Source organism: Lichenostomus cassidix, chromosome W (genome assembly GCF_008360975.1).
Source record: "Lichenostomus cassidix isolate B80296 chromosome W, HeHo_3.0, whole genome shotgun sequence".
NCBI classification, from domain to species: Eukaryota; Metazoa; Chordata; class Aves; order Passeriformes; family Meliphagidae; genus Lichenostomus; species Lichenostomus cassidix.
Window position 1 is genome coordinate 20,388,850 of NC_139510.1, and position 22,353 is coordinate 20,411,202.

At 44.2% G+C, this 22,353-nt stretch overlaps 2 protein-coding genes and 1 long non-coding RNA gene across 3 annotated transcripts in view; 1 reads left to right on the top strand and 2 right to left on the bottom strand.

The window, feature by feature from the left end:
- LOC146425651 (SMAD family member 2-like) overlaps positions 1–20,856 on the bottom strand; it is a 46,386-nt gene extending 25,530 nt beyond the window's left edge. The window contains exons 1-5 of the mRNA XM_085041693.1: positions 20,499–20,856; positions 18,768–18,821; positions 17,488–17,700; positions 15,567–15,704; positions 15,271–15,415 (exon numbers count right to left, since the gene is read on the bottom strand). Coding sequence (XP_084897819.1) covers positions 15,271–15,415; positions 15,567–15,704; positions 17,488–17,700; positions 18,768–18,821; positions 20,499–20,508 — 560 coding nt within the window. The 5' untranslated portion in view covers positions 20,509–20,856. The remainder of the gene's footprint in view (positions 1–15,270; positions 15,416–15,566; positions 15,705–17,487; positions 17,701–18,767; positions 18,822–20,498) is intronic.
- The window catches only part of LOC146425649 (uncharacterized), a 563,016-nt gene that overhangs the window by 243,949 nt on the left and 296,714 nt on the right, over positions 1–22,353 (bottom strand). The gene's annotated exons all lie outside the window — the stretch shown is intronic.
- LOC146425652 (uncharacterized) lies at positions 11,349–12,819 on the top strand. Its single transcript, XM_085041496.1, has one exon. It carries the CDS (start codon positions 11,349–11,351, stop codon positions 12,666–12,668), a length of 1,320 nt encoding a protein of 439 aa, XP_084897622.1. The 3' UTR covers positions 12,669–12,819.

The window sequence follows — 22,353 nt, forward strand, 5'->3', positions numbered from 1 at the left end:
GCCTTGCGAGAGTTTATAGGAGATTTTTCTTTGTGCAATCAAGACCTTATAGGGTTGTTTGAGAGCATTGAAGCTAGGGAGCGAGCTTTACGTATGTGGCAGGTACTAACAACAATACAATGAGCCAGAGCAAATAGAACCACTGTGATTTTACAAGCCCAGTGCCACTGGAACATTTTTGTACCAGTTAACCATTCTGTTCCTGAGAGTCAGTGGGATGAGGCATGTAGGAGGTGGGCACGGCACCATCACAGGGATCATCGCTCTTCTCAGCGTGATCCCAGTAGGAATGGCCCAATGGGTACCCCCTCAACTGAAAACTAACATATGGATAACTATGGCCAATCTTACTGGTCAAGATGTAACATTGCGACGAGAGGGAACTCACGGCAGTCTCAATATGAGATATAGAGTAAGCTCCATTTTATTTCACCAAACGAGAAACTTATATACTGTTACATGTGTTACCAATTATAACTACACACACACCTGCAGTCTGTTCTCACACATTCAGGGATCTTCCCGGTGACTCCCTTTTTTCTTTCTCATAACACTTCTGACTCCCTAATCTTTCTCCTGACATTCTTCCCACAGCTCAGAAACACAGCTGTGGTTCTCAGGCGTCAGCTCTTCAAAACAACTTGTCAGGATTTTCACTGAGGCCTGGCTATGCTGAGGCTCCGTTCAGGCCTGTTTAGTTAGCATAAGTTTTGCTGGAAAACTGCGTTTTCCAACAGTTCCCCCGTTTCGCTTGTGAGAACAGACGTTGTCTGTTATCAGATTAATTTGCTTTGCTATAAGTAATTCTTATTATTATTATTTAGATATGTTGCCATGGTCTAGGAACTGTCATTGCTGAAAACATTCACTTCACAGGTAAAGCTTGGAGAACCTTTTCCGGACAAGGACTCCAAGTTTACTTGGAAGAAGGTTTAGCTTTTATAAACTCAATTTGGTAAATGAAAATTATTTGATCACATTTTGGTGCAAAATATTTGGGACTCATGGCATGTTTCCCAGCCAGTTAGAACCAAAGCTTGGCCAGAGCTTAGGTGCTAAGTGGAAGGGTTTTCTTAGAACATCTTATAAACAAGCTTTGATTAATATCAATAAGGAGAGTGTCTTAACATGTTACTATTTTTGTAGATAACTATATAAGGTGAGATGAAATATTTGAAAACAGTAGATATTATTATTTGACTTTAACTAAGAAAGATGAAACTGCAAAGCTTTTGTGAATAATAATATAAACTAACAAATTTAAAACTTAAAATTAATATCACTAAAAATGAATAAAACTTAATAAATCTGATTTTAAACTAACAAATTGGACTTAACTATAATGGAATTTAAAATTGATATCACTTTAACAACTTAACTCTAAAAAAATTTAAAACTTAACAGAATTTAAAATTAACATCACTTAATATTACTTAACAGAATTTTAACTTTAACAGAATTTACAACTTAATAGAATTTAAATTCACTATTACTTAACTTTAACAGAATCTATGCTTAACCAAAAGTACTTAACAGGTAAACTATTCAGTATAACTTCACCCACAGGTCCTCATTCACACATCAAAACTCTCAAGAAATCAAAATCACACTCTCATCAGTCACAGGTTTCATCCACATTAAAGCATTCGAAAAGCAAACAACACTCTCAGTAGGCCTACAATATTCACACATACACACAAATGCTTTAGCAAAATTCAGCTTTCGTTTAAGGCTTTTAGTATTCAAGGTGGTTTTTTTTTTTGTTTTTTTTGTTTTTTTTTTTAATCAGGATAATATCTTGTTACAATGCTTCTTTATTAGTAAAACATTGAAAATAGGTTTTGGTCTGTTGGTCAATACGTGGCAATGGGTGTTTCACCCGGCAAAGCGAATAATTAGAGGTTTTGGAGAGAACAGCTGGAGAACGTGTTCAAAGATTTGTTTCTGAAGCTAGAGAGCGCGGCGGGATCGCTGCCGCCATGGGGGACGACATGGATGTGATTCCCGAGCGGGAGATGAAGGACCTCTAGTTCAGAGCACTAAAGAAGATTCGCATCTTTGAAACTCTTAAAAGTTCTCCATTGTGTATCAAACTGCAGTTTTTGCTGGCAACGCTGTTGGTTAGTTCTGGTTCGCTGCTGAAGCTGTCAATCATTTCTTCATCCTTGGGGAGGAGTAGAGTTTAGAGTTTCACCACAGACGTTACAGTTGGGGCAGTGAAGGAGGCGTGGATGGCTCGCGGCTCCACCTACCGGGGCACCCTCTGGGACCTCTGCTGTCGCCGTCATTCGGCCGGAAACCACGGTTGGAGCAACTTCCGCCACAGGTCCGCCCGTGTGGTCCGCAGGCGGCGCGCAGCGAAGGGTAGGGGCCGCCGCTGCTACTCGGTCACTGGTCACTTTCTGTTTGTTCTTTCTGTTTCTACAAGCCTTTGTGCTGTGAGTATCTCTGTTGCAGCGGGAACACCAAACCTTTTTGTTACAGTTCTTTCTTATGTGTTTTTTACTATCACATCGATAGCATCGGGATGATTTCTGGTTACTTTGTTTCTTTACCCACGATATTTGAGCCCTCTCAAACAAAGCAGCTAAGATGTTTTTCGTTGTAAAATTGCCAAGCTCTGTGATACATTGAGACAGGAACAGATTTTTCATCCAATTGAGTAACTTTGTATTCTCGGCTGTCGGCAGCGCGGGAGAGCTACTATTCTCCCCCCCCCTCCCTGGCGGGGGGGGTTTCCCCGGCTGCGCGGCTGCCGAAGTTCCCCGCATAGCAAAAGCAGTACAGTAACTCACAGGTTTCTCTCTGCTCCATGCAGCTGCCATCTCCTGCGCCGTCAGCCACACAAGGTTTTGTTCCGTGCAATGCTTCTGTAAGCAGGCTACGACTGTACTCCATGGTTTACCAAGCTTTCTTGCAATTTTATCACAGTCCAAAAGTAAAATAGCTCCGTAATTCAACCACTCTCCCACACTGAATACTGTAATAGGATTTGTAAAAAATCCATAAGCTTGTCCTACCACCATCAGGCTCATTAAGTGTGATAGGCTACTTTTACTGAGTCCGTGCTTTTCTAAAAAGCATAACAATAAAAATTGGGCTACCTCTGTTTCCATTATGGTCCAGCTGGTTTTCAGGGTCCTGGTCGACACCGTCTAAGCACTCTGTCGGAGCTCACAATCGCCAGAGTTTGTGCAGTTCACCGAAGTGTAGCCCCCACGGTAGGCAGGTCCTATTCGGCCTGTGCCGCTGGATCTTCCCCGATTCAGGCGAAGATTTTGACACACCGTCGCTGCACTGCTTCGGCGCCTCTCCGTTCCCGCCGCTCTCAGAAGCAGGGTCGTAAAACTCTGCTGTCGGTGTCCGTAGTCGTCGGGATCACCATTTAACGTCGCGACGAGAGGGAACTCACGGCAGTCTCAATATGAGATATAGAGTAAGCTCCATTTTATTTCACCAAACGAGAAACTTATATACTGTTACATGTGTTACCAATTATAACTACACACACACCTGCAGTCTGTTCTCACACATTCAGGGATCTTCCCGGTGACTCCCTTTTTTCTTTCTCATAACACTTCTGACTCCCTAATCTTTCTCCTGACATTCTTCCCACAGCTCAGAAACACAGCTGTGGTTCTCAGGCGTCAGCTCTTCAAAACAACTTGTCAGGATTTTCACTGAGGCCTGGCTATGCTGAGGCTCCGTTCAGGCCTGTTTAGTTAGCATAAGTTTTGCTGGAAAACTGCGTTTTCCAACAAAGATGCTATATGCTTAGCCTTCTCATCCCCGGGTAATCCATTTTCTACATGTTTAGTGGGGGTACCAATGGACTACTGGCCCTGTCCCAGCATGGTGCCCACATGCAGCAACTCTGATATAGTTAGCACGGTGAACAATTGGGATGCATGGATACCCTATTTGCCAATTGCCCCGACTGAGCCCCAAGAATTGGAACTATTGGGCTCAGTCTGAATGGATGCCTGCGTAAAGTTTAATTGGTCAAGCTCTTCTTGTAGAAACTTAGGTTGCAATGGTTCAGCTGTTAATGTAAATTCTAGTTTGCTAGCCTACCGTGATGACTCCTGGTGCGGTTACGTGTCCAAAAGCATTTCCAAAGCAACCAACCACCCTTTGCAGCTATCCCTAGGATATTTCTTTATTTGCGGGGACCATGCATGGGCTGGCATCCCCTCAAAAATCAGGGGAGGCCCCTGTTCGATAGGGCGATTAACCCTCTTAACACCGAACATGTCAATGATTCTCAACGTGAACAGACAAGCATTCCCGAGGCAAAAGAAGTGTGCATAAGTTTCAGGCTGACTGTAACAATAACTTTGAGTCCTGGAACAATGGAGAGATAATTGCATCCTCCATTTTTGCACCCGGAGTCACATCGGCGCAGGCCCTAGCCACATTAAGGAAGTTAGGGTGCTGTCTAGCAAAACATACCAACGCCACATCAGCAACTATTAGCAGTTTGTTGAATGATGTTGACTCTGTTCAACATGCTACCCTACAAAACAGAGCAGCTATAGATTTCTTGTTGTTAGCGCAGGGGCATGGATGTGAGGAGTTTGAGGGTATGTGCTACATGAATCTCTCAGATCATTCAAAATCGATACACAAGAAAATAAAAGAGTTGCAGTCCCTTACCCACCAGTTAACTATATCCGACGGGCTGGGTATTGATGGGTGGCTCAGTGGCTGAGGTATTACTGGCTGGCTAAAGGACCTCTGTAAGTTAGCATTTATGTTGGTGGTGTTCCTTTTGGTGGGTGGGATTTTGCTGTGCTGTGCCCTACAATGCTGTAACCTGGTTATTCGCCGAGCGTTGGGCTTATTTGAAAGGGAAGGGGGAGATGTTGGGGTCTGACCTGTGTTAACAGCTGGTCTGTCTTAACAGACCTATGAAAGTCTTTGAAGATAGATAAGAGGAAGTGTTGGGGTGGGTGATACCACCTCAGGAACTGCTGAGGAGCTGAGTGGTTCCAATACAGCAGAACCCCACTGGTGGAAGCCTTCTTAGTCCTCCCCTCTGGAGAACACGATGGTTCCTCCCCAAATTATGTAAATCCCCCCAGCTGTAACCTAACCCCTGATTCCATGCCTTCCTCCTCCCATTGGTTGTGGTGTTCCCCCCGCCTCCTCTCCCCTGACCCCCCAGCCGCCCCTTTAAATGTAGACGGCTGGGGTGTCTCGCCCTCTTTCACCCTGGAACTCTTCAGAATAAACTCTGGAACCTCCGGCTGACTGAGCGCTCTGAGTTCTTTGTCTTTGGTAACGCACGAGTTATCCAACTCCGTGGGTGAGTGAGAATCTGTGCCTTACACCGGCATGGGTGTGAGAAGGGCTTTTCTGTACAGCACCAGGCAGTGCTGGCTGGAGTGATCTCTCGATAGCCATAGAGACACTTTCGGTAAACGCAGAGGCCTGGTTCCACCCCTCCTCCCCCTCCGCGTTAAGTGGCGCTCGATACAGGGACCTGAAAAATCCCTGAAAGTGTCTCGGAAGGCTTTATGCCATAGATGTCACGATCGGAGCAGCTACTTCCCTCGAAAACAGGTCTAAGTTTTATTAGATCTGTTTAAAGAGGCAGCCGAGAAATCTCCGCTTGTCTGGGACAGGAGAAATCGGCTAAAACCAGAGAACCACGCCGAAAGTTTTTTTTTTACACTCTCGGAAGCCTCGAGGTGGTAAGTGAGGCTTTGCTGGGGTGAATCCTTCTTTTGTTTTTCTCCTAATTTTTTTCTTTCGGTGTTGGGAAGAATTTATTTGGGGAATATGGGTGGGAAGTTAACCCATCCTCAATCAGAGCTTTATACCTCCCTTAAAACTACTCTTAAGTCAGATAATTCCCAGTTCTCTAAGGGGAATTTGAAATGTTTTGTTCGCTGGATTTTTAACATCTTTCCAAATGTTTCTGTAACTGCTGTTCAATCTCTTAGCTTCTGGGATAAAATAGGACACGAGCTGACTGTTCTCACACAGGCTGGGGATTGAAAGGTTGCTAATTTTCTCCCTTTGTTTGTAGTGATTTATAAGTCTGTTAAGAACGCTAAGACTGAAACAGTTCTGCCTAAAAATTCAGATCTCTCTTGTTCTGCCTCCCCCGTGTCTGTTCCCTCCCCCGCTGTCCCCAAACCCTCGGAACCCCAGGGGGGAGGAGCGCTCTCTCCCCTATCCCCTGCTCCAGCCGGGTCTGGCCAGCCCGGCTCGAGCCTGTCCCTCACCCTCTTCCCAGCTCCCCAAAACCTCCCTACCTTGACTCCATGTTTCTCACGGGACGGCACAAACCACGCGTTACCCCCCCCTGCCGCGGGTCCATATGGCGCGGACCACGTGGAGATACAAGCTAGCATGCCTGATCCTTATCAGCTTAAACTTCCCGGGCTGGCATCGGCCCCGCCCCTTGCATCATCGGGTATCCCTGCGCCGGGTTCACCCCCCCCCGCGGTGTCGGGTGTCGTCCCTGCGTCGGCCCTGCCCCCCGCGGGGAGCTCCCACCCCGGCGCGGGTCCCTCCCTCGTTCACCCCCCCCTCCCCTGCGGCGCTACTCCTACTGCCCCGCTCCTCCCCGGTTCCCACGGCAACGGAGCCGGCCAGCGACAGAGGAAGAGCCAGCCCCGCCGGCACCGGCCTCGGGCTGCCTGTTCTTCTTCGGATGAGGAAAGCAGCGATTCTGAAGAGGATCCCTGGCTTGAAATACGCAAGCAGGCTGCATACGAGGGGCACTGGGAATTAGCCAACAAAATCTCTGTCACTGCTGCTCCAGTCCATTATAATAGAGCTGGAGGAAACCCCCGCTGGGATGCCCTCCCATATGCACAGATAAAAGAGATGTGCAAGGCAGGGAAAGATTTTGGGCGTAACTCCCCTTACTTTAAGAACCTACTCCAAGCTACCTTTGCTGCGAATGTACTGGTCCCACATGATATAAAAAATCTTATGGCATGCCTTCTGTCACCTGGAGAATACATGCTGTGGGACAGAACTTGGAGAAAACAATTAAAAGACCTCCTCCAGGTATATCACAGAGATCCCAACAGGGCTCACATAACACTGGATGATCTTTGCGGGGAAGGAAACCTGGTTAAACCCCAGGATCAGGCGAGACAATTGCCTGAACTGATTTTAGAAGATATCAAAAGAGAGGCTGACAGAGCTTTGCTCTCAACCCCCTCGGATTCCACTCCCTCTCTAAATTTCTCCACCATAAAACAAACTATCGATGAGTCCTTTATAAAATTCTTCGATAGACTAAAAGAGTCAGTTGAAAAGCAAGTTGGGAATCCAGAAGCCCAAAAGGAGCTGCTGCATGCATTAGCTATGGCGAATGCTAATGAGAGTTGTAAAAAAGTCCTCCAGGCCCTTCCGCTAGACCCACCTCCTAGCCTCGATCAGATGATTGAGGCTTGCACCAAATTGGCATCTCCTGAGGCAGCCATAGCCCAGGCAGTTTCAAAAGGGGTAGCAGAAGCACTAGCAGCATCTCAGAAACCTCCACGGAGATGTTATAATTGTGGGAGTTTTGAACACATTGCCAAAGACTGCCCTAAACCAAAGCGTGTTAAGAGAAATACTAACAAAAATACTGAAGCTGTGCCCCCAGGCTGTCCCTGCCAGCATCACCATCAGAAGGACCAGGGAAACGAACATTGAAGCGCAGCACGGCTCCGCGCCAGGACACAAATTCTACAGCCGTCTCTCCCTGCCCTGCCACCCCTGCCATGGATGATAACTGCGCACCACACAGCAGAACGGACAAGAGACTCTGTCTTGTAAGTACTGATACACACCACTTCCGCAATGGAAATCAACAACACATATATGTGGGCTTTGAAAAACCTTTTGACAGGACTGTGGACATTCTAGTAGTCGGGGACACTAAGCATGGTCCTCCCGAACTTTTTATTTTACCTGAGGTGCACAAAATAGACCCCAATGGACAAGTACAAATTTCTGTCTCCTGTAACAACACTCCCTGGTTTCTATCAAAGGGTCAGGTGGTAGCACAAGCTATCATACTACCTGAAAACCACCCCAGGTGCCACAGAACACCTTCCATATGGTGGGCAGAAGTTGTAAGCGCAGACAAGCCCATGATGCATTGTAAACTACACAATGATAAATCCACTGCTTACCTGACGGGGATGGTAGACACAGGGGCCGATGTAACCATCATTTCTCGAGCAGAATGGCCCCAGGACTGGAAGACCAAACCAGCAGGCGGCAGAATCACAGGCATAGGAGGGTCAGCAACTTCCCAGAGGAGTACAAATAATATCATCATAGAAAGCCCTGAAGGACACACAGCCACCATCTGCCCGTACATAATTGACTCTGGTTTTACCCTCTGGGGCAGAGATCTCCTTACCCAGTGGGGGACTCAGCTGGTAATCCCACCTCCATCTCAGGATTTTTAGTTGGGGCCACTGGGGTGCACTCCACCCCGCCCCTAACCTGGAAGACAAGCGACCCCGTGTGGGTGACCCAGTGGCCCCTAAGCACAGAGAAGCTCAGCGCTCTAGAATCCCTAGTAGAAGAACAGCTCGCCAAAGGTCATATTGTACCATCTAATAGCCCTTGGAACTCCCCTGTCTTTGTCATACGGAAACCTGGAAAAGACAAATGGAGGCTCCTCCAAGACCTCAGGAAAATCAATGAAGTCATTGAAGATATGGGACCCCTACAGCCTGGCCTGCCCTCGCCCTCAATGCTTCCTAGGAATTGGAAGCTTGCTGTCATTGACATTAAGGACTGTTTCTTCACAATCCCCCTACACCCAAGTGATGCTCCTCGGTTTGCTTTCTCCGTGCCATCCCTAAACCAGGAAGCCCCCCAGCGCAGACACCACTGGTGTGTGTTACCCCAGGGTATGAAAAATTCTCCAACTATTTGCCAATGGTACGTGGCTCGCGTCCTGTCCCCCATCCGCAAAGAGTTTGCACGTTCTATCATTCTCCACTACATGGATGATGTGTTAATTTGTGCACCAAATGATAAATACCTGAACTTAACTCTAGAAAAAACTATTCAAGCCATTGAGAAAGCAGGGTTTGAGATCCAGCAGGAAAAGATTCAGCGTACCTGCCCGTGGACCTACCTGGGACTCCGCATCAGCGAACGGACCATCGTACCCCAGCAGCTCACCATTAAAGACAACCCAAAGACACTCCGGGACTTGTACCAACTGTGTGGTTCTATAAACTGGATTCGTCCTCTGCTGGGAATTACTACGCAAGACCTTGCTCCGCTGTTTAACTTCCTGAAAGGCTGTGACCACCTGGACTCGCCCCGAGTCATCACAGAGGAGGCCCGGGAATCCATCGCTAAGGTACAGCTTGCCCTGTCTTCTCGCCAAGCCCATCGGACAAGTCCTGAGTTGCCTTTTAATTTCATCGTTCTGGGTGAGTCACCTAGGCTGTATGGACTGATTTTTCAATGGGACACTGCACAAAAAGACCCACTTCTTATAATAGAGTGGATTTTCTTACCACATCAGCCGCTCAAAACCATAACAACACGACAGGAACTAGTAGCTCAACTAATTATGAGAGCCAGAGCACGCCTCCGTACCCTTGCAGGGTGTGATTTCACCTGCATCTATCCGTCATTGGAAAGTGAATCCTTAGCAAACATACTCCAAACAAATGAACACCTTCAAGTTGCTCTGGATAGTTATCCAGGCAAGATTTCAAATCATCATCCAAAACACAAATTATTCAATTCGGCTTTTCATTTGGCCCCAAAAGAACTCCAAAGTCGAACCCCTCTCAAGGCTCTAACTGTCTTTACAGATGGCTCCGGGAAATCCCATAAGTCAGTCGTGACTTGGAAACATCCCGAAACGCAAGTGTGGGAGCACGATATCCAAATAATCGAAGGCTCACCGCAGATTGCGGAGCTTGCGGCTGCTGTTAGAGCTTTTGAGATGTTCGAAGAACCTATTAATCTGGTAACAGATTCAGCTTATGTAGCTGGGGTAGTCGCCAGAGCAGAACATGCCTGGCTAAAAGAAGTGTCAAATCCTAAATTGTATAAACTGCTCTCAAAACTTGTTTTACTGCTTTCCCACAGAAAGCAGCCGTTCCATGTGATGCATGTGAGGTCACACACCGATCTCCCTGGACCAGTTGCTGATGGGAATCGGAGGGCAGACGCTCTAGCTATGCCGGTGAAAGCTCCTAACATTCCAGACACCTTTGCTCAGGCAAAGCTGAGCCATCAATTTTACCATCAGAATGTACCAGCACTCATGAGAATGTTTAAATTACCCCGAAACCAGGCAAGGGCAATTGTAGCAACCTGTCCTAGCTGTCAGAGCTACCAAGTGCCATCATTAGGGTCTGGAGTTAACCCCCGGGGTCTAGGCAGCTGTGAAGTCTGGCAAACAGATGTAACCCATGTCCCCCAGTTTGGCAGATTGAAATATGTACATGTTTCTGTAGACACATTTTCTGGAGCTGTTTTTGCATCTGCCCATGCAGGAGAAAAGGCAAGAGATGTTATACAGCACTTTCTCCTTGCTTTTGCTACCCTGGGCGTTCCTGCTGAGATAAAAACTGACAACGGTCCAGCTTACATCTCTAACAAACTTCAAGAGTTTTTTAGCTCATGGGGCATCAAACACATTACAGGTATCCCCCACTCCCCCACAGGACAATCCATAGTTGAGAGGACCCACCAGACAATTAAGAGGGTCCTAGACCAACAGCGGGGAGGGTCAGAACTCAATTCCCCCATTATGAGACTCTGCAAAGCCCTTTTTACAATAAATTTCTTAAACAATTCGTTTGAAGAGCCTGACCCCCCTGTGTTCCGGCATTTTACCAATTCGACCCAAGCCAAATTGAAAGAACAACCACCAGTGTTAATCAAAGATCCAGAAAGCCATCAAATATCAGGCCCTTTTTCACTAATTGTATGGGGGAGGGGATATGCTTGTGTTTCCACACCTTCAGGACCCAAGTGGATACCAGGAAAATATGTAAAGCCCTACCTCCGACCGTCAGTGACAGCTCCTGAGCAGGCGAAAGATGACACACCAGACACTGACAAAGAAACTCCAGACAAAGAAACCAGTGCCGCTTGGAGAAGACGTTGGCGCAAGATACCAGTCATGTGAACAGCTATTTGTGCCGCCTTCAAGCAGTTCCCCAAACCCACAAATCCCTTATCTGTTACCCTCATGTGTTTCCCTAACCCACAACCTTATTACCTGTGTCTTATGAAAAAAAAGGGGGGATGAGAGGGGAAAAAGAAAAGAAGTAACAGAAAACCATCTTTTAATGATTTTTGCTTGAAATCCCACAGAAAAAAGGACTACCTATACCTCTCTTACCACCATGCCTGTAATTGCCTACCTCTGCATTCTCCTGACCTCCTGCATCCTGTTACCACCAGAGGTTGCCGCATGGATTGTCCCTCAGCCAAAGACCAATATATGGGTTACATTGGCAAAAGCACTCCAGCAAGACCATATGTGCCTGTCTATGGGCAGCGTCAGTGACCCACTTTCATCATGCCTGGTGGGGATCCCTCTCCACAAAGATGAACTGCCTTTTGCAAACGAGGTGCTCCCCCAGAAAGAAGCTTGGGAGAAATGGGTAAACACGCTGGCAGCAGCACCAGAGGAACCCCACGAATTACTATTATTGGGGTCCTCCCAGGCTACCCTTTGCCTCAAGTTTGTCTTCAGCCCGAAAAGAGGGATGGCATTATCCTGGTCAGAACACCAGAAATTAAGTCATAGTAGAAAAGCAACACCCCAGGGAAAGGTTTACTCTGTCAGTAATTGGTGTCAGGATAAAAAGGTCATCCCAACAGAGTCATCTGTACACCCCAAAATGCTGCCCAAAGGTATGTTCCTGATTTGTGGGAATCAGGCGTGGTCTGGAATCCCATCCCAGCTCCAAGGGGGACCGTGCACTCTTGGCAGGCTTTCTGTACTAGCACCCAACAAAACCCAAATTCTGCATTGGAAAAACCATACTCGATTGGCCCGCCAAAAAAGACATATACAACAATTAGATCCTAATTGTGATAGCGAAATTATCAATTGGTCATTGTCTAAAAGGATTGCTGCATCGTTTTTCCTGCCTGGAGTAGCAGCAGCAAAAGCCTTAGGAGAACTTAGCCACCTTGAGTGCTGGCTCGGAAAGCATGCTAACCTAACCTCGAGTGCCCTCTCTCAGCTTCTTGAAGATGAAGAAACCACCAGGCATGCAACACTGCAAAACAGAGCAGCCATCGATTTTCTTTTATTGGCCCATGGACATGGCTGTGAGGAATTCGAGGGACTGTGTTGCTTTAACCTGTCATCTCATAGCCAGAGCATCCACGCGACGATACAGAAAATAAAGGATCAAATCAAAGAACTGAAGACAGAAAAAGAAGCAGACTGGATTAGCGATCTTTTCGGACAGTGGGGACTTCAGGGGTGGCTAGCATCCTTAGTCAAAACTGGACTGTGGGTGATCCTAATAATTTTCCTTGTTCTAAGCTTGTTCGGTTGCCTCAAGAAGTGTTTAACTAAGCAAGTAGGGGAGGCCTTTCCTTTAAATAAGGAAGGGGGAGTTGTTGGGGTAGAAGATACCATCTCAGGAACTGCTGAGGAGCTGAGGAGTTCCAATACAGCAGAACTCCACTGGTGGAAGCCATCTTAGCCTCCCCCCTGGAGAACACGATGGTTCCTCCCCAAATTATGTAAATCCCCCCAGCTGTAACCTAACCCCTGATTCCATGCCTTCCTCCTCCCAGTGGTTGTGGTGTTCCCCCCGCCTCCTCTCCCCTGACCCCCCAGCTGCCCCTTTAAATGTAGACGGCTGGGGTGTCTCGCCTCCTTTCACCCTGGAACCTTCAGAATAAACCTTGGAACCTCCTCCGGCTGACTTGAGCACTCTGAATTCTTTGTCTTCTTTTGGTAACGCACGAGTTATCCAAAGAACCCGTGGGGTGAGTGAGAATCTGTGCCTTACACCAGCACGGGTGTGAGAAGGCAGTACAGCAACAGTAAAGCAGCTGGAGTGATCTCTCGATAGCCATAGAGACACTTTCGGTAAATGCAGAGGCCTGGTTCCACCCCTCCTCCCCCTCCGCGTTAAGGAAGTATTTTGCTGATGCTGCAAGAAAGCAAGCAGCTGGCCAGAGAAAACCGGATCTTGCCCAAAAGTAGAAGATGACTTGTTGGCCAAAGAAAACAGGAAATATTGCCCAAAAGTAGGGAATTGCTGTGGCTAGCACAGGCTTTTCCCATGAGAATTCTTTTTGTGTTTTATAAATAAAGATAAAGTTTGGATGTTATTAAAAACAGTGTCCCAAGATCTGGACGGTGCAGGCCTGGCCAATCAGGCCTAGGGGGAGGCTTCTGGCCGACCAATCTGGGTGACCTTTGAAAACTCTATATATATGATGAAATCAAAACAATAAAGGTCTTTCCTTCTTGCCACTGAGAACTGGTTCTTCTTTACTCTGCTAGCGGCTCAACAGCGACAAATTACTTGCTGGCCAAGGAATATAGGAAATATTGCCCAAATTAGTAATCTGCATATACCAATCATATAGTGCATGCTTAGCTTTGTTTATCACCTATAACCAATTGTATAATCTCATGGCGCATGTACAAACCATATGTAGAAGTTCCGTGTCGCATCTACGGAAGGTAAAAAGCTTTAAAAGAAGCACTGCTGAAGAATAAATTTGGGCGACTTTCTGCATCACATTGGTGTTATGTCGTACCCGTCTTGCATGGATTTATTAAACCCTGACATGGACTCTTCTTCCTCCCCTAAGGCAAAGGCCATCCGCCATTTTGTTCCTTCTCTCCACATGGCAGAGTTTTTTTCCCCTTCCCCTGGCATTTTTGGGGGTTTTTTTCTGCTGTGGGTGGGCATCTGTGTGTATGTGGGTAAGGTTCTGAAGGTTCAATATATAACAGCTACTCATTTTTTTCCCCGTGTGTCTTGCATGGGGGACAGGAGTTTTATGTGTTTTGCAGTTTGACAGACTTTAAGATAGCTAGTTCCCCAAGATTTAGTCCCGTTCGCAAGATTCTTTGATATCAGGCCGATTTGTCTAAAAATACCATTTATTTGACACAGAACATAACAAACATACAAACATAGAACAGATTGACACACATAAACACACAATGAATACATAATTGCAACACTACAATAGTTAAAAATGCAATTATGGGGTAAAACCTTGCTTGAACCATAAAAATAGTTAAAAATGCAAGAAATGCTTGCTTGAACTATAATGCAAGTTAAGAAATGCTTGCTTGAGCTAGCTGAAATGCAAGTTAAGAAAGGTACCTATAAGTTAGCCAGAATAATACAATTTAGGAAACTCGATGATCTTACCAAATCCAATTTTTGGAGCTGGGGATAAATCAGCGTCCTCACCCAATCCCTCAGGAAGTAACCACAGAGCTTGCGTCCAAGCTCAGGGGAGAAGGCTTACTTCACGCTCCAATGTCCATGTAGAAAGCTTCTACCTTTCTGAGATTTCGTGAGCTTTTTATAGGATAAAAGTGTGTATTTGTAGTCACTGAAAATTTTCTCACATTCTCTCTACATTCCAAAGGGGAGTGTCTTTTCAGACTTTCAGTCGCCAGCACTAGATAGCTGTTGAATAGGCTATCAACCTAAGTTGAGCCATCCATTTCTTGGGACTGATCAGAGAGAGAAGGGGGAGGGGGGTGTCCTGCCACACCGTGTTGTACGGGCACTTTGTCAAATAAACAGTTGGTTTTTTTCACTTTCACCAACCAATATTCATTTCATATCAGCAGGAAGGGATTGCTGAAACCCTTCTCTTACAGGAAACACTAATTCCAGAGCATTTTCTCTTAAACTTGTCTCTAAACTGAGACAATCATACTCCACACAGAACAGGACAGAGACCAAAATGACTGTACATCGAACAAACAGCAAATAATCTCACAGCACAAACTGTGAAACTTCTAGATATTGTAAGTGTTTTTTCCATAATAAGCAACCAAGCAGGACCAAGCGAGGAAACAGAACTTTGACGACATTCCTTGCTGAACAGCTGACTGTAATACTAAAATCAATTTCTGGTCTTTATAACTTAGAAACTCAATAGCTGATGAGGGAGAAAAGGGAAAATGTGGGCTTCAACTTGCAGACAGCATGTCTACAGTAGCAGTAAGAAGCCTGTCGGAACAGCTTTCAAACCAGACAGAAATAGTGCATTAGTGAAAGAAGAAAAATTAACTCTAAAATTAGAACAAATGTTTCTTACCTGTATTCAGCTCCCCATCCTTTAACAAAACTCATTCTTATGGTACACATTCTAGTAAGTTGATAAACTGCTTCAAAACCCTGATTCACAGATTGAGCCAGAAGAGCAGCAAATTCTTGGTTATTAAAGATTTTTAGGTTGCATCCTATAAAGAAAAAAACATTCAAAGAGTACAATCAATACTTGTGTTTGCTACACAGAAGCCCAAGACTACGAAAACTATGAAAAGGAAAACAAATGTCCAGTGAATACATTCACTGAATATTTTTATACAAGACCTTTGGTAAGATACTAACCTGGTGGAATTTTGCACACAGTTGCAGGATGCCAGCCATATCTTTGATTACAGTTGGGGATCTGAACAAAAATCGCGCTATCGCTTAAGCACTCAGCAAAAACTTCTCCACCGATGTAATAGAGACGTACTCCCCTTCCTGTAGCAAAATTCAAAGGAACTCTAGTTATGATATGACCCAAGCAGATTAACAAACAAGAGAGTATTTTGTTTCAGAGAAGGCCAAGGTTTTTCTTTATAACAGAAACAGAAATCAATTATCTACAGGACAACACTGCTGGGCTGACAGCTGTAGCAGGAGCAGAACACAATTAACTTGCATTTTTCCTCCCGCAAACACATAATATTTGAAGGAGAAGCAGAATAATTTTTGGTCAAGAGTGAGATAGAATTTTCCAGCCATGTAATGGCTTGTAACCAAATCCAAATTAGAAAGCAGTGTTCATTACCAAATAACATTTTACTTAAAGAAATACCAGAATCGAAATAAAAATATTAGGTTCAACAGAGTTAAAACTTGTGCTAGTATTAAAGTGTTGTATATGAAGCAGCACAGGCCACTATGGCAAAAAAGGAAAACACAGTGTACCACTTCAACACTCTCTGCTTACATGCACCCACACTATTTCACAACCCACTGCATACTCCTTTCTCTGTACTACTTTATCAAAATCAACAGGACTTCATTTAGCCCTATTACAAAAAAACCCCAAACAACCAACCCCCCCCAACCCCAAAACGGAAGAAATACTATTGTTCTCTCTCTCTGAGTGAAAAACAAAAACCCCGTATGGGTTATTTCTAGCAGAAGATAAGTGATGTACAATTGAGCTCTCAAATAAAGCTATTTATAATTAACAGGTTCTTTAAAGGCCAGTTTATATTTCCCCTTTTCTTAAAAAAATGTCTCAAACAAAATGTGAAGTGCTCTATTAAAAAAAGTGAGAGCTCCTTAAATTTTTGCTTTTCCTCATCATTGATCATTTTGATCAGTCGTCACAGGCATAGCCTGGGCTTCTGTACATCTAAATTTTTATTAGACAAGCATTTGGATTTGGCATAGAGGGAATCAGCAGGTTCTAGTAAAGAGGTTGAATTTTTTACTAAAAATCAAACCAAAAAACCTCATGAGTGTTGCTAAATAAAAGAATCCAAGAAAAAAGGGTAGTTTATTGAAGAACCTAAAGCCAAGACACTGCATTGTAGAAAACAATATTCTTTACTAACCATTACAAATAAAATCTTAATCATGTCAAAACAGCATGTTATCTCAACTGCAGCTTTTCCCATTTCAGAAAAGCATTCAAGTACTACTAATGTTCATTCTGCATTTTATAAATTAGAATAAACTAAGCAACATGCTAATATTTTGCAATTAAAGCTTAAATTTCAATTATAAGCAACTCTGAATATAAATGCTACCTAGGTCAGAGCAGTCCAACGAGGAGCCTGAAAGCCAAAAACCTGCCCCCTTGGGATACTTTGGTGCATCATCTTTTTCCAGAAGGCAGAGAACAGCAACATGAGCAACAGAAATCCCCTACAGTTGAGTGGCTTCCTCCTGTGTCACTTGCATCCTGACAGTTGTGTGACTGCTGCCGCCACCAGCTTAGTAACTGCTGATTGAAGAAAGGGAGCTCCTTTCAACTCTAGTCATCACTACATCTCTTCCCAATTGCAACAGGCTGTGGTAACAGAAGCTGCTATATTTCTCCCCAATTTCAGAAGCAGCAACCTCCCTGTCTTTCCACTTCTGTCCTTAGCAAGAGAGAGCAAGCTCTCCATGGCAAGCCCCAAGAGAGAAGTTCTATGGCTGGCTGCACAAGGGTGAAAGAAACCCAAAGCACATATCTGCCCATACTACCTGGATCATTCCAGATAATTTAATGTCTAAAATGAAATTAAAGATCAGAGATCTTTACCTATGTGTCGCCTTGTCATTTCCACTGTAGCATTTCTGTTTACGTTGGAAAGCAAACCTAGACAAAACCGTTCTGAATTTGATGGATCTGTAAAGCCATCTACAGTCAGGGAAGGCTGGGATGCATGGAAGGTTTCTCCCACTCTCTGATTCAATTCATAATATGCTATTGAACACCAAAATGCAGGCTCCGAGTAAGTAACTGGTTGTAAGTCTAAAAAAAAATATTAAAAAACAAGCTTAATACAGAATTCGAGGCTGAAAAGAGATCTATCTGCCCTGCTATTTGTCTCTCCCAGAAACAACAGCAGTAGTCACCTCAAATTATATTTTACTTGCTGTCATTTTTACCTATTCCAGTAAACAGAATGGAATTTAGACTTTCACACAAAGGAAGGAGGAGGGGAAGAAGGGGTGATCTAACCTGACCACAGCTCATTTAGTTCAGTACTTGCATTTTGCTTGGCAAAATGATTAGGCTAATGCTGCTGTGAGTGCCAGACGTTGAGACATTTTTGTTGCTTTTCTATAACTTGCAAACATTTTGGCAATGTTAAAGAAAAGATTAAACTATCAAACACTGAACCACAGAATGGAAAAAACATGAATATGAAAATGATGTTTCCTTGTATTACACTAGATCTTATACCATTTCCTTATCTAAGAGCAGTTCTAAGCTCCTTTTACTCTCCCCTATGAGAGCTCAGAATCTTCCCTGTGCATCTTCAGCTTTTCCTGAGCTGCTTCCCCTTTTTACCTACCCTAATTACTTACTAAGCATTCTGAACATCATTTTTCTGTCATCATTCCTTAAACAAACCCAGGGGAGTCTGATCTTCCTGAAGCATTTATACAAATACACAGCAATGGCACCTGATCAAAGCAGGTGGGCAACTAATGTGGGAGCAATAATTGTGTTGCAGTTACAGGTAAAACAGTACATGAGAAGAGTAGCAGAACATATATACAAGGGAGTCAGCAAGTCTGGGCAGCACTATGGATTGGCTAACATCCTTTAAACTATTTATTTTATAAATGCTAGTCCTGCACACAGAACCATATTATTCTATCTCTTTGCTAGGAACTCAACAGTTACAGAAATAGAGCACTAGTTAAGAAGTTATTTACCCAGCCCTATTATGTTTATCATCAGGAAGCCAACCCAATAGTCTCCTCCTAATACAGTTCTTAATTTTTTAAGTACATTTTCAGTTTTAATGTAATATATACATAAAGAAGAGTCATCACACAGAGAAACAATTAAAAGTATTTCCAGCTTACCCAGGCTATGATTAACTGGAGAAAGACTACTAGGAGACAGCTCTGCTGGAGATCCTGTTGAAGCAATACAGATTGTTTCAGAGCAAATGACCCTTGTTATTTCAGATAGGTAGGAATAACCATTATCTAGATATAGTTTTACATTGAAATTCTTTGGAATAAGAAACCTCAGAAATCCTAACACCACTTTTCCAGCATATAACACACTTATTGTGAATTAAGACTGGATTTAATTTTCTAGACTCACGGGACCCTACCCCTCCTCATAAAGACTCAATTAACATCTTAGTGTTGTATTTGCCAGAGCTTTTATTTCATGCCCACTCTGTGAACATAGCTTTATTTATGTGCTTGTCACAGAATCATAGAATGGTTTGGGTTGGAAGGGACCTTCAAGATCATCTAGTTCCAACCCCCTGCCATAGGCAGGGACACCTTCCACTAGACCAGGTTACTTAAAGCCCCATCCAACCTGGCCTTGAACACTTTCAGGGACGGGGCAGCCATAGCTTCTCTGGACAACCTGTGCCAGTGCCTCACCATCTTCACAGGAAAGAATTTATTCCCAATATCTAATCTAACCCTGCCCTCTGTCAGTTAGAAGCCATTCCCCCTTGTCCTATCACTCTATGCCCTTGTCCAAAGTCCCTCTCCAGCTCTCTTGTAGCCCCTTTAGGTACTGGAAGGTGCTCTAAGGTCTCCCTGGAGCCTTCTCTTCTCCAGGCTGGACAACCCCAACTCTCTCAGACTGTCTTCATAAGAGAGGTGCTTCAGCCCAGTGAGACGGTAGTGACTTCTTCCCAAATTCAGTGGAAAAAAAAGCTAAGAAAAAGTGGACGAGACAAGCAAGATATTGCCTCTATTCTCAAAGGAGAGGGTTTATCTCTAGAAGAACAAGCTGGATTTCCTCATTTGAGATTATTCTTTCCTGGAAGGAGGAAGGAAAAAATTTAGAAAAACATGAACTCTCCAACAAAATTTGTGCACTTGTAGACAAAATACAAAGAGGCTTTGCACAGAATCATTCCTACAATGATTGCTGATATCAGGCTTTTTAAATTAAGGTACCCATTATCACATAGTGGGAAAATATTGCAGTTCTTTCAGAAACTGGTGCAGTTGATGCCAACTAACTGGAAAAGATTGCTAACATTGGCTAACCAAATACACTCAAGTCTGCCAGCACATAGCAGGATGTTCTTCTCCAGCACATTAACTGTTCTTTGACCAAGTCTAAAGCCAACCACATTATCTAGAAACTCTTTCATACAAAGGCACAGGTGCTTAATATTTCTACTACTCTTTCCATAGAGCCTTCCATACAAGAACTGATTTGAAACATGGCAGAAGTGATAAGGTGCCAGAGGTAAGAGAAAGGTTCTCAAAATGCAGAGTCTGTAACTTGTTTAAGCCAACAGACATATTGCTTCAATTTCCAGAAGGTAAAGTTGGGGATGGTTAAAACAAATCAACTATTAAAATCTGATAAAGACTTAATTAGACCTGTATGTTTTTGTTACAGAACAAATGTAATGTACTTAATATGGCACAGAACATTTTAAAAGCATTCCCCTAACAAAGTATTAATTTGTTCACTAAAGACTGAAAGTGATATTTTAAACAGAAAACACTAGGTTGTACAGAGAAAAACTGCCATCATCTTTTAGGCTGAATTCATGCTGCTATGCAGAGTGATCACAGCTAGTAATCCCAAGTTTTGAAAGTAGTTACCTGTATCCATGCTTTGGTTCAACTGCTGGTCATTTGTTTCTCCATCTTCGCTGATATATCCTGGAGGTGGTGTTTCTGTCAAAAAAACCCAACAAAACACCTAATGGTTCAATGACTGGGGAAATTTGTAAGATTTAGCATTTAGGGTTTTTGTTCTCAAGTCCTCACGAGCTCCATACAATACCTAAATACTTTATTAGAATGTCATTTTGCCATCCCTTTCTCCTTCCAGTAGGCCTTCAAACACATTACCTGCCTTAATTGTCTATGTAAAATGTATCATCTCTTTTATGCCAGTCAACTGTTCAAATAGGTTATATAATTAAGATATAATCCTTGTCTTTTCCATTTAAGACAAGATACTTTCACTACAATAAGTAACAGTTTTGCAAATGTGATCAACAGCTTTCACATTTAGTAGAATTACAAATGAAAAAAAAACCACATATGGTGACTAGCACAAAAAAATAATTGTCTTGGTTTGAAAGACAGGTGTCTGCCAAGGAAGGCGAGAACCTCCCGTAGAATAGAGAATGTGAACCCCCTCCCCTCCGAATTATTATAACTTTGGAATCAAGGGTTTTCAGGCAAAGAGAAGGGAAAAGGAATAACAGTTCTTTACTAGTATCTATAACGAGGCAAACAAGCAACAACAACAGTAGCAACAAAAAACAGACCAGAAACCCAGTGACAGCTTTCTTTGGGCTGCCAGGCACCTTCCTTTTGGTGCAATTACAGTCACAGCTGGCAGGGGCGCTGTTGGGCTCCCAGCCAGGCAGGGCAGGTGTGATGATTCCCCCACACAGCTGCAGGGGGCGCTGCGGCGTGGGTTCAGCTCCCTCTCTCACATGGGTAATGGCGGGTAGGCTGGATGGCAGAACAGGGTGTGTTATAAATTGAGCTTCATTATCCAATCAGAGACGTAGATCCAATTAAAAAAAATTTATTAATTAAAAGTAAGCGGATATCAGTCAAGTCAGCGCTGGACGGGCAGAGGTTCAAGCATACCTCTATGCACCGCACGCTGGTCCACAGAGTGCTGATTTTTATAACCCTTGGTGTCCCATTTCCTCCATATGTCTTGATTGGCGTCTCTTTGTGAATCCTTGATTGGCTGCTGAGTCGTCTAGGCTGGCGTGCTCTGCGTTGTGTGGCTGTCACTGGGCCTCCTGGTAGCCTCCCCCCTCCGTGGGGGTTGCACCAAGCTCTTGGTAGGGGGAGGTTTTATGATCCCTGAGTCAAATTCCTTTCATATCTGTCTTGTGGGGGTTGGGTGATGCCGCTTGCCCGCATCCTGTGGGGGGGTTGTGAGGGAAGGCTACGTGGAGCCACCAGCTTGTTTAAAAATAAATGGAAAGGCAATTTAAAAACCATCACCCTTTTCAAATAGTTCGTGAACTAAACTGATTGTAATTTATTACAGGGTGCAGCAGGGAGCTCAGAGCAGCAAGCTGGAACAGCAGGGCTGGCTCACCCGGGGGAGCAAGCAAGAGGTGGCAGAAACTCTGCAGCTCTGGCAGGAACCATAGTGTGTCCCGGAAGGCGGGGTGCGGGGTTACAGGGTAGCAGATGAGAAAGGGGTAATCAATAGGTAACTCAAGTTAACTATTGAGAGACAGAATATGTGAATTCTAAAACCTAGAAAAACAGGATTCCCTTAATCTTATCAAGATAAGACAAACAAAAGAATCTGTTTAAAGCCAGCACAAGAAATCATTGAATCATCCCACGAAGGACGACACATGCTCCAGAGAGAAAGGTGAAAAGTGCATTGTGATGAAGACTTTTGGGGCCTTCATCTGAAGGTTACTTTGGGGGTCTCCAAAGACCACTGGGACATACAGAGCATGTGTGG